Source organism: Haliotis rufescens, unplaced genomic scaffold, assembly GCF_023055435.1.
Source record: "Haliotis rufescens isolate VD_foot unplaced genomic scaffold, xgHalRufe1.0.p SCAF_10, whole genome shotgun sequence".
Lineage (NCBI taxonomy): Eukaryota > Metazoa > Mollusca > Gastropoda > Lepetellida > Haliotidae > Haliotis > Haliotis rufescens.
This window is the reverse complement of record NW_025963780.1, coordinates 31,279,107-31,291,984: the sequence shown is the minus strand read 5'-3', so window position 1 is coordinate 31,291,984 and position 12,878 is coordinate 31,279,107. Positions and strand designations below refer to the sequence as shown.

General features: G+C 43.3%; 1 protein-coding gene across 1 annotated transcript in view; it reads left to right on the top strand.

Annotated features, from left to right (window-relative positions):
* LOC124135118 overlaps positions 1-12,878 on the top strand; it is a 90,838-nt gene that overhangs the window by 51,903 nt on the left and 26,057 nt on the right. The window contains exons 22-26 of the mRNA XM_048389482.1: positions 311-622; positions 1,184-1,450; positions 6,111-6,347; positions 7,801-8,046; positions 8,715-8,843. Of these exons, the coding sequence (XP_048245439.1) occupies positions 311-622; positions 1,184-1,450; positions 6,111-6,347; positions 7,801-8,046; positions 8,715-8,843 (1,191 nt within the window). The remainder of the gene's footprint in view (positions 1-310; positions 623-1,183; positions 1,451-6,110; positions 6,348-7,800; positions 8,047-8,714; positions 8,844-12,878) is intronic.

Genomic DNA, 12,878 nt, shown 5'->3' with positions numbered 1-12,878 from the left:
GCAAGGGATAGGGTTTCCCTCACAACTATGGATATGTTGGCAGTGTAGTGGACGTCTGTTGAAAATTTATAAAAAATTTATAGTGTGGTTCTCAGCATAAACAGGAATTTATGGCACTGATGTGATAGAGGTGGTATTCTTAGAATTATTCACAATGATAACTATTGTTTGATATCACCTCCTGTATATCCCTTATAGCACCGCCTGTATATCCACAATAGCACCTCCTGTATACCCACAATAGCTTCTCCTGTATAATCACAATATCACCGCCTGTATATCCCTAATAGCGCCTCCTGTATATCCCCAGGCTGTGTGCTGCTCTGACCACGTCCACTGCTGTCCATCTGGGATGACCTGTGATGTCAGTCAGGGCACCTGCAACAAGGACGGCATCAGCATCACCTGGGAAGACAAGAAGCCGGCTCGGGCCCGAAAGATGCAGCACATGGAAGGACAAGCCAAGAGTCTGAGCCTCGCCAGCAGTCTGGGCATCAAGCTCCAGGCAGACTCCAAACCTCTTGGCAATGTGATGTGTCCTGACCAAAAGTCTAGTTGCCCAGACAACAGCACGTGTTGCTCAATCACATCCACACAGTTTGGCTGTTGCCCCCATCCCAAGGTAAATTGTGAACATTAATTTTAGCTCAGGTTACTGAATGTTGACATGTATACTCTGTGTGCTGACAGTGTTTGATGTCCTCCAGCCATGATAAGCTTGAGTTTAACTAACAGTGGCATAACATCCTACCAGTCCGAGATGAATTCTGCAATTCCCTGATCGCGGAAAAATTGCAGAAAATGTAACTCACTGCGGAATTGCCGAAAAAGTGGCCTTATTCATTCATTGCTGTATCAATTGTAGGAAGGGTGTTGTACTGATCACATCCACTGTAGGGTGTGTTGTACTGATCAGATCCACTGTAGGGTGTGTGTTCTACTGACTGTAGGGTGTGTCGTACTGATCACATCCTCTGTAGGGTGTGTTGTGCCAACTGTAGGGTGTGTGTTCTACTGACTGTAGGGTGTGTGTTGTACTGATCACATCCACTGTAGGTTGTGTTGTACTGATCACATCCACTGTAGGGTGTGTGTTCTACTGACTGTAGGGTGTGTGTTGTACTGATCACGTCCACTGTAGGGTGTGTTGTACTGATCACATCCATTGCTGTCCGTGTTGCAGGCTGTGTGTTGTACTGATCACATCCACTGCTGTCCAGCACACACAACCTGTAATATTGCTCTCAAGAAATGTTTGCAAGGGGACTCTATGATTGATTGGTCTGAGAGGACTCCTGCAAAGGGTTCAGGGAAGCCAAGCCATAGTTTGGAGTCTGACCTGATCCCTCCCTATGCTGTCATGTGTCCTGATGGGCACTCGGAGTGTTCTGATGGGTACACTTGCTGTATGCTCAACACAGGCGTATATGGTTGTTGTCCTCTGCCTGATGTGAGTATCTGTGTGAAACCCTTGCTTAGTTCATGCAACATGGCAAACCATCCAATACACAGCCATCAAACACTGCACATCCTGTGTGGTACTCACCTTGACACTTGCTTTGTGCACTGTGTCAACCTCCTCCCTGAACCTTTCATCAAACACTAACTCCTGACAGACCTGACCTTGCCCTTGCATCAAACACAACCTCCTGACAGACCTGACCATGCCCTTGCATCAAACACAACCTCCTGACAGACCTAACCTTGCCCTTGCATCAAACACAACCTCCTGACATACCTGACCATGCCCATGCATTAAACACAACCTCCTGACAGACCTGACCTTGCCCTTGCATCAAACACAACCTCCTGACAGACCTGACCATGCCCCTGCATTAAACACAACCTCCTGACAGACCTGACCTTGCCCTTGCATCAAATACAACCTCCTGACAGACCTGACCATGCCCTTGCATCAAACACAACCTCCTGACAGACCTGACCATGCCCTTGCATCAAACAAAACCTCCTGACAGACCTGACCATGCCCTTGCATCAAACAAAACCTCCTGACAGACCTGACCTTGCCCTTGCCCTTGCATCAAACACAACCTCCTGACAAACCTGCCCTTGTGCTTGCATCAAACACAACCTCCTGACAGACCTGACCTTGTCCTTGCATCAAACACAACTTCCTGACAGACCTGACCTTGCATCAAATACAACCTCCTGACAGACCTGACCTTGTCCTTGTATAAACACAACCACCTGACAGACCTGCCCTTGCCCCTCCCGTCAAACACAACCTCCTGACAGACCTGCCCTTGCCCCTCCCATCAAACACAAGCCGTTACAAATGATGTTGCTGCTGCTGCTGCTGCTGTATAAGCACCCATACACCATGTATACAGTCCCTGCTGATGCATGGGATGTCTCCTGGCATCTCCAACTGATGCTGTCCCCTGATAAGTCAGTATTTACATTGTAACATTTTGCAGAATCGAACACCATGTTCTATCATAAAACTTTAACTGAAAATTTAGTATAAGTATTCTGGTACAGAAAATAGACAGTTATTTAAATAGAAGGATGATGGATGATGTGTCCTACTGTAGTTCATGAGTTCCATGATAATATTTGTCTTATTCTGTTACCCAGTTATGCATATGATCACCGCTCTAAGCTTAGATTTTCCTGGGAACCACTTGGTTCCTTGTGACCCGTGAAGACCCGGGGTAGAATAGGTCTTCAGCAACCCATGCTTGTGGTAAGAGGCGACTAATGGGATCGGGTGGTCAGGCTCGCTGACTTGGTTGATGCATGTCATCGATCCCAATGGCGTGGATCGATGCTCATGATGTTGATCACTGGATTATCTGGTCCAAACTCGATTATATACAGACGGCCGTCATATAGCTTGAATATTGCTGAGTGCGGCGTTAAACAACAACAACAAAAAAACTTGGTTCCTTGCACTTCAGCGAGCCACATTAACATTTTAGAAGCCACCTTGATGTAGGCTAGTTTAAAAAAAGAGAAAACAAGACTGAAATCGTTCTGATTGTCAGACAAGTCATTAATAACAATAAATGGATTCCACTAAGCCTAATATCAAGGTATTTTAAAGCTGCCTATTCATTTTGTTCCGATGTTTGTTTTGTGCATTCATTAGACTCTCTGTCGACCACACTGCATTACCCTACATCTTACAGTACATGTATCTCGGTTAAACATTGCTATAATAAACTAAAAGTAGATTTTAAAATTTGTCCACTGTTTTGTGCATGCAGCCATGATAAAAAATATTTCTAAAATTTCTTTCTGATTTTTGGGGGGCAAAATGTGGAAAAAAACATTGAATATTTCAAATGATAATTGTTTTGCATCTTTCCAAGGCAAGGGACTTACTTGAGTCCAGTTTCCACCCATGTCGAACTGGGCTGAAATTTCCAGTCTTGATCATAGCGCCACCAGTGTATATTACAAGTTCATAATGTCCCTTCTATGCCTCTCCTATTAACCAATCAGATTCCATCTCTCATATCACTTGCATTTGCTTCAAACAAAATGGTGGCTTTCAGTTAAGACAATCTGATTGATGATTAAGATATATTTTGTAAGAAGACTGGTCTTACCTTGTGAAGTGCATAAAATCACATGAGCACCTTGATTAAATACATGAAAAGATTTGGAAAATATCTGTTGACGCCCAGTTGACAGTACACATCTTTTCTAAATCCTGCAGTGGACCGAAATCTGCACATTGAAATCCATGTTGATAACGAAGCTGATGAAGGTTTATGTTACACGATTGTTATTGGACAATGTATAGACAATTTAAAATATAACTTCATAATTGCAGCTGAGTTCAGCAAGGGTGGAAACTGGACTTCTATTGTCAGTTAACTCCCTTGCCTCAGGAAGATGTCATTTTCTTGAGCTAGTGTTGCAGAAATTTACATTTTAAAAATATAATGTTTGGACTACTTTCTCTGCTAAATGACAGATAAATTGGATCATATAATTTACTCATTTTCAAAATAATAAAAAAATAAATTTTAATCAGAACTCATCAGGATATCAGTGAACAAAATTGGTTTCTTTAAAAATAATATATTTGTTGTAAAATTATTATCATGCTTCCCTGTTTCTATTAAGTTTTGTTGTACACGAGGCCATGAAAAGTTAATTACCAGATTCTCATCCAACTTTTGAGAAAAAGGGAGGCAGGAGGCTTTTGCCAAAGAATGCATGTTAATCCTGTTAGTACACTATCTGGTTATGAAGAGTGTTCATTGAATATCTGGACTTATGTTTCTTATCTATTTTATGTATTGTATTCAAAACTTCGTTCATAACTGTTTGCATTAATTTCGGCAGATCGCTCATTCTCACTGTTATTTACAGCAATGACAATCAGATTACCGCTACTGGGACTTTGAAACTAACGTTAGTTGACAGAGAATGAAGACATTTATCAATAGTGCCTTATTTTGTCTCGTTGAAAGTCGTATTTGTTCTTGTTTGACTATTACATGTCAACATGTTCTTTTCGAATTAGCAAAAACACAGGAAGTCTCCAACGGTGGCCCGCCAAACTGTTCCATATGTAAATAATTCCAGCTATATATCAAAATGCTACACTTGTGATTGTTATTATTAATTAATAAAGCTGCAATCAAAGTAACCCAATATTGGAACATGTTATTGCTGGAAAAATAATAGTTTCAAATACAATTTCTTCGGATGATCGCATCAAAATACCTTCATGTTTTATCATTGGGTCTTTTTTAACCGATTCACCGGTAGATCCTGGAGATAATGCGTATACAGCTGATTGCTATTACTGGCTTAGTTTAGGAGACAAATAATCTTAATCTCTGAATAGAAAACAATGCCTAGCTGAATACGAAATATAACTGAAATGGTAAATTACCAAGTCTAGTGATGTTTTTTCACGATTTTCACATTTTCATTGACCAAGTTTGTTATCGATCTCCTGAAGCAATATGATGTAGTTTTTGACTGCGCTTTGACAAATACTCAAAATATCAGTGTAATGTCAGCATGTGTGCTCGAAGGGAAGTGAAGGGAACTCTTAGCATTCAATCATCGCATAACATTTTTTATTAGACTTTGGAAGTCTTTAGACAAGAGCATCTGTGCCTATGTCTTGCATCTTGACCTCTGCAAGGAGAAAGCAGCAGGGCATCCCAATGTATCAATTACACTCATGGGTGGTCATGATATCGATCACTGAATTGTCTGGTCCAGACTCAATTATTTACAGACCGCCGTCATATAGCTGGAATATTGCTCAGTGCGGCGTTAAACAACATAACAACAACAACAACAACACTCATGGGCAGGGCAGTGATTATTAATGATAAATAGTGCTGAAGTCAATCCCTCAGTATATGGTCTCTGACCAAGCCAAGTAGCGACCTAGCAATAAATAAGGTTACAGAATGGTAATTTGGATCACGGTTACAACTTGGAGTTCTGATATACGAATGGCTACTTACATAGAACAATATAATTAACACTGACCTGCTTGTGGGAGCAGATTTGCCTGAATATTTGAAATATATCCTCAGGGTAGGTAGTTAAGATGTCATTGTCATGATATGATTATCAGTAGTGCTGAGTGTGTGTGCTAGTCAAGGAAGTCAAGGGATGACTCTGGCCGTGCTGTAACTCCTACCGACCGCCTCCGTGGTCTAGTGGTAGAGCGTCCGCCCGGAGAGCAGAAGGTCCGGGGTTCGATCCCCGACCGCGTCATACCAAAAGACGTTAAGAGATGGTACTTGTTGTTACACTGTCTGGCGCTCGGAATTAAGGGGCTAAAACAAGGACTGGTCGGCTCGGAGTCAGTATACTGTGTCTGAGTGGGATATTCATGTTAAACTGCGGCATGGTATCTCAGTGAGCTAGCACTATAAATCGGCGTCAGTCCGGACTAGTACAAACAGTCACACACACACACACACACACACACACACACACACACACACACACACACACACACACACACACACACACACACACACACACACACACACACACACGTGCGTGCACGTCGCTTTATAAGTGCAATAATCTTGGACGCGATGTTAAACCCCATTTCACCTCACCTCACCTGTAACTCCTACCCGGCTGTTGTCTTCCAGGCTGTGTGTTGTTCCGACGGAGTCCACTGCTGCCCCGAGTACATGTCCTGTAACCTCACCACACAAAAGTGTCAGGGAGACAGCATTCAGATCTCCCTGCCCCTCTATAGACACTCTCCAGCCCGAGTCCTCCCTAAGGCTAGCAGCATCCAGTGTGACTCAGGCCACGAATGTCCTGATGGAAGCACCTGTTGTAAAATGTCCACTGGTCAGTGGGGATGCTGTCCTCTGCCAGAGGTAAGGAAACCTGTTTTACTTGACAACAGGCTTTAATCCTTAGTGGCAAGTCCTTGTCAACTGGCTAAAGAGTAAGTCCCTACCCACTGACTTTAGGGTAAGTCACTATCCACTGACTCTAGGGTAAATCCCAATCAACTGACTCTAAGGTAAGTCCCTATCCACTGGTTCTTGAGTAAGTCCCTATGCACGGACTCTAGGGTAAGTCCCTACCCACTGACTCTAGGGTAAGTCCCTATCCACTGGTTCTAGGGTAAGTCACTATCCACTGGTTCTAGGGTAAGTCCCTATCCACTGACTCTAGGGCAAGTCCCTATCCACTGACTCTAGGGTAAGTCCCTATCCACTGGTTCTAGGGAAAGTCACTATCCACTGGTTCTAGGGTTAGTCCCTATCCACTGACTCTAGGGCAAGTCCCTATCCACTGACTCTAGGGTAAGCCACTATCCACTGACTCTAGGGCAAGTCCCTATCCACTGACTCTAGGGTAAGCCACTATCCACTGACTCTAGGGTAAGTCCCTACCCACTGGTTCTAGGGTAAGTCCCTACCCACTGACTCTGGGGTAAGTCCCTACCCACTGACTCTAGGGTAAGTCCCTATCCACTGGTTCTAGGGTAAGTCACTATCCACTGGTTCTAGAGTAAGTCCCTACCCACTGGTTCTAGGGCAAGTCCCTATCCACTGACTCTAGGGTAAGTCCCTACCCACTGACTCTAGGGTAAGTCACTATCAACTGACTCTAGGGTAAGTCCCTACCCACTGGTTCTAGGGTAAGTCACTATCAACTGACTCTAGGGTAAGTCACTATGCATCTGTTCTAGGGTAAGCCCCTATCCCGCAGTTCTAGGGTAAGTCCCTACCCACTGACTCTAGGGTAAGTCCCTACCCACTGGTTCCAGGGTAAGTCCCTACCCACTGGTTCTAGGGAAAGTCACTATCCACTGGCTCTAGGGAAAGTCACTATGCATCGGTTCTAGGCTAAGCCCCTATCCCGCAGTTCTAGGGTAAGTCCCTACCCACTGACTCTAGGGTAAGTCCCTACCCACTGGTTCCAGGGTAAGTCCCTACACACTGGTTCTAGGGTAAGTCACTATCCACTGGCTCTAGGGAAAGTCACTATGCATCGGTTCTAGGCTAAGCCCCTATCCCGCAGTTCTAGAGTAAGTACCAATCCATCTTTTTAGTTCACTAGCCAGAACTTAGCTCTCAGCATCATTTGCAATACATTGTAGAGTTTTATTAGCTGATGTTACTAGACTGAACAGAATTTTACTAGACTTGGTCGTCAGACTAGTGGCTGTAGTTGCAAACTGAGTCCCTATCCACTGGCTCTAGAGTAAGTCCCCCTTCACTTGGTTCATTGTGAACCCTATCCACACACCCTATCTCTTCCCTATAAATCTCTGTCCGTTCACATCATGACTAATGTATCCTCCTTCCTCTATTGCAGGCTGTGTGTTGTTCGGACAAGATTCACTGCTGCCCCCGGGGAACCACATGTAGTGTAGGTGCAGGCATGTGTAGCCGTGGGGGCGTGGCCGTCCCCTGGGCAGAGAAGACGGCAGCCACAAAGACCGCCCTGAAGGCCCCTGGTGCAGGTGTGTTCACCTGCAACGGCACCACAAAACAGTGCAATGACGGAGACACCTGTTGTCGGGCTGCACAGGGCTACATGGGCTGTTGTACTTTCAGCAATGTAAGTCTGCCTCTATTATCATCATCATCATCATTATTATTATTATTATTATTATTATTATTATTATTATTTACTGCAGGTATCCAGGTACTAGTATCTTCTCAAATGCAGTTTTATTTGATCCAAGACCAGTGGATCCATTTGCATTCCAGTTATCATTCTCAACTCCCTGGGGGGTATACCACCCAAACTGTCGCGGGGTGCTTGAAGGTTTTTACATCCACCTCACATATCGGGTACCCATTAACATAATTATTGATGCCGCATTTAAAAACTTAAGTTTGTCATTAAAGTCAAACAGGTGCAAGCTGCGCAATTCACGTTTGCAGAATTGTCTGCAGACTGCTAATTGAGAGGATGTTGTATGACTGACCCGTGAAGATCAGGAGTAGAATAGGTCTACAGCATCCCATGCTTGCCATAAAAGGCAACTATGATTGTCGTAAGAGGTGACTTACAGGATCGGATGGTCAGGCTCACTGACTTGGTTGATGCATGTCATCTTATCCTAATTGCATGGGTCGATGATCATGATGTAAATCTTTGGATTGTCTGGTCCAGACTCGATTATTTACAGACCGCCGTCATTTAGCTGGAATATTGGTGAGTGAGACGTTAAACAACAAACCAACAAATGTTGTATGACTATATTTTGTCTCCATCACCAGGCTGTGTGTTGTTCCGACGGGACCCACTGCTGCCCCCAGGGAACCACCTGCGATGTTGAGAGTGGACACTGTCTCAGATCGAACAACGACAGGTCTTTGGCGTTGACATTAAAAAAGTCTGTGTCTGAGGTGAGTACGAAAAACTTTTTTTATGGACGATTGTCCTATGTTTATGAGAATAATTTGTCTTTAAACTTGGGTCTTCAACTGCAATAGAGTCGCTCTTCAATAGCTCTCTGCCTTGAACATGGGTATTCATCAATAGCTTTCTGCCTTGAACATGGGTATTCATCAATAGCTTTCTGCCTTGATCATGGGTATTCATCAATAGCTTTCTGCCTTGAACATGGGTATTCATCAATAGCTTACTGCCTTGAACATGGGTATTCATCAATAGCTTTCTGCCTTGAACATGATAATTCATCAATAGCTTTCTGACTTGAACATGGGTATTCATCAATAGGTTTCTGCCTTGATCATGGGTATTCATCAATAGCTTTCTGCCTTAATCATGGGTATTCATCAATAGCTTTCTGCCTTGATCATGGGTATTCATCAATAGCTTTCTGACTTGATCATGGGTATTCATCAATAGCTTTCTGCCTTGATCATGGGTATTCATCAATAGCTTTCTGCCTTGATCATGGGTATTCATCAATAGCTTTCTGCCTGAACACAGGTAATCATCAATAGCTTTCTGCCTGTGTTCAGGCGAAGCGATTGTTATGCATCGGGTGCGTTTTGGAGAACAGATTCTTTATTCAAAACTAACATGACTGCACGTGACATGCGATCTATAGGCTCCGAATGTGTTTTGGAGCACATTTTTAATTAACAAACATGTCTTCAAAACAGGTATTCCTCAGTAGCTCTCTGCCTTGAACATGGGTATTTATCAATATCTTTTTTCCTTGAACATGGGTATTCCTCAATAGCCCCGTGCCTTGAACATGAGTGTTTGTATACAAGTAGCTCTCTGCCTTGAACACGGGTATTCATCACTAGCTCTCTGTCTTGAACATGAGTATTTCTATACAAGTCATGGGCGGATACAGAGGGGGGGTGCGCACCCCCCCTTTTTATTTCGAAAAAAATCTTTATTTCTGTATAAATTACCACCAAAGACAATAAATAGATCTTAATTGTGCACCCCCCCTTTTCAAAAAAGCTGTATCTGCCCATGCAAGTAGCTCTGTGCCTTGAACATGAGTATTTGTATACAAGTAGCTCTCTGCCTTGAACATTGGTTTTTATCAATATCTGTTTTCCTTGACCAGGGATATTCATCAATAGCTCTCTGCCTTGAACATGGGTATTCATCAATAGCTCTCTGCCTTGAACAGGGGTATTCATCAATAGCTCTGCCTTGAACAGGGGCATTCATCAATAGCTCTCTGCCTTGAACATGGGTATTCATCAATAGCTCTCTGCCTTGAACATTGGTTTTTATCAATATCTGTTTTCCTTGACCAGGGATATTCATCAATAGCTCTCTGCCTTGAACATGGGTATTCATCAATAGCTCTCTGCCTTGAACAGGGGTATTCATCAATAGCTCTGCCTTGAACAGGGGCATTCATCAATAGCTCTCTGCCTTGAACAGGGGCATTCATCAATAGCTCTGCCTTGAACAGAGGCATTCATCAATAGCTCTCTGCCTTGAACAGGGGCATTCATCAATAGCTCTGACTTGAACAGGGGCATTCATCAATAGCTCTGCCTTGAACAGGGGCATTCATCAAGAGCTCTCTGCCTTGAACAGGGGCATTCATCAATAGCTCTGCCTTGAACAGAGGCATTCATCAATACCTCTGCCTTGAACAGGGGCATTCATCAATAGCTCTGCCTTGAACAGAGGCATTCATCAATAGCTATGCCTTGAACAGAGGCATTCATCAATACCTCTGCCTTGAACAGGGGCATTCATCAATAGCTCTCTGCCTTGAACAGAGGCATTCATCAATAGCTCTCTGCCTTGAACAGGGGCATTCATCAGTAGCTCTGCCTTGAACAGAGGCATTCATCAATAGCTCTGCCTTGAACAGAGGCATTCATGAATAGCTCTGTCTTGAACAGAGGCATTCATCAATAGCTCTCTGCCTTGAACAGAGGCATTCATCAATAGCTCTGCCTTGAACAGAGGCATTCATCAATAGCTCTGACTTGAACAGGGGCATTCATCAATAGCTCTGCCTTGAACAGAGGCATTCATCAATAGCTCTGCCTTGAACAGAGGCATTCATGAATAGCTCTGTCTTGAACAGAGGCATTCATCAATAGCTCTCTGCCTTGAACAGGGGCATTCATCAATAGCTCTGCCTTGAACAGAGGCATTCATCAATAGCTCTCTGCCTTGAACAGGGGCATTCATGAATAGCTCTCTGCCTTGAACAGAGGCATTCATCATTAGCTCTGCCTTGAACAGAGGCATTCATCAATAGCTCTCTGCCTTGAACAGGGGCATTCATCAATAGCTCTGCCTTGAACAGAGGCATTCATCAATAGCTCTCTGCCTTGAACAGGCGCATTCATCAATAGCTCTGTCTTGAACAGAGGCATTCATCGTTAGCTCCTTCCTTGAACTCGAGACTTCAATAATATCTTGAACAGATCAAGGCTTCAACACAGCTGAAGTCTCTACCATAATGAGCATTTGTCAAGTGGGTCAATTATATCCTGAGACTATATAATCCAACCAACACACTTTATACAGCAGTCACGTGAGACGAATGCACCTTGACATTTACTCATGGGTCGTGAGGTCGTGGGCCTTGAGTGGAAGTGGAAAGCACTGTTTGTGAGAACTGTTCACTTGTTACAGGGAGGATGTAGTGTTTGATATCCCATAGTAAATTCATTCCCATTCCAATGCTAATCACTTACTGCCTGTGTCAGTAGTAATTTTGAGAAACAGTGCTTAAAGTGTACAAGGTCACGTCATTCATCAACTTTGGTGGTCTTCAGCAGCCTATGCTTGTCATAAGAGGCAACTAACAGGATCGGAAGGTCATTCTTGCTGACTTCGTTGATGCATGTCATCGTAACCCAATTGCATAGGTCGATGCTTATGATGAAAACCACTGGATTGTCTGGTCCAGACTTTATTATTTACAGACCACCATCTTATAGTTGGAATATTGCTGAGTGCGGTGTTATAGATCACAAAGAATTTTTATGATGTCAAATATGTCTTTTTAACTTTTAAACAATTAAATACTAATCATGCTAATAGTTACCGATGTTATATTTTGGATAACACTTTCTTAGTAAAGTACAGATTCTCGTACTTTTTTGGGTTAAGTGCCGTCCGGGATTCGAACCCACACTTGCCAGAGTGAGGCACCTAATCGCCAGCACACAAAGTCAGCGATCTAACCCACTCAGCCACCGAGGCTTCCACAAAAATGAAAGTCCGACAACTGGTAGTTCAGATCACGTACTTTGAGTACCCCTCTGACAAGTGTACATTGGCAATATGGCACAATATATCGATACACTTCAGAGGATTAGTGATACAAGTATGATTACTGCACGTTGGCAATACTTGCTAAACAGTACTTTGTTAGACAAAGTACTAGTGAAAGTCTCTGTAATCATATCTGTCAACATTTACAGCTAAAAAAGACCACCTCAGTGGTCAAGTGGATCGAATGTCTGCCAAGAGAGTGGAAGGTCCAGTGTTCATTCCCCGGCTGCGTCATACCAAAAGACGTTAAAAGATGGTACTTGTTGTTACCCTGCTTGGTTTTCAGCATTAAGGGCTAAAATAAGGACTGATCGGCTCGGAGTCTGTATACTGTGTCTGAGTGGGGTATTCATAGCATGGTATCTCAGTGGGCTAGTTCTATAAAATCGGCAATATTCCGGACTGGTGCAATTAGCCACAAACACACACACGTTGCTATACGTTGCTATATCAGTGCAATTATCTTGAACGTGACGTTTCAATAACCTCACCTCAGAGCTCCAGATAAGCTTTTGGTGATGTGGGTATTTTACCCATGCATTTTAAAATCATTGGGTATCAGTAACTCTATCTGGGTATTCAAATTTTTGTTACCCACTAGTTTTTACACATGTGGGTATGTAAGTTAAATATTTAGAAACACTATTCATCTAGTCCCTGCAAACTGGTGTCATGTGGGTTCGAGAGCTTTATAGGAC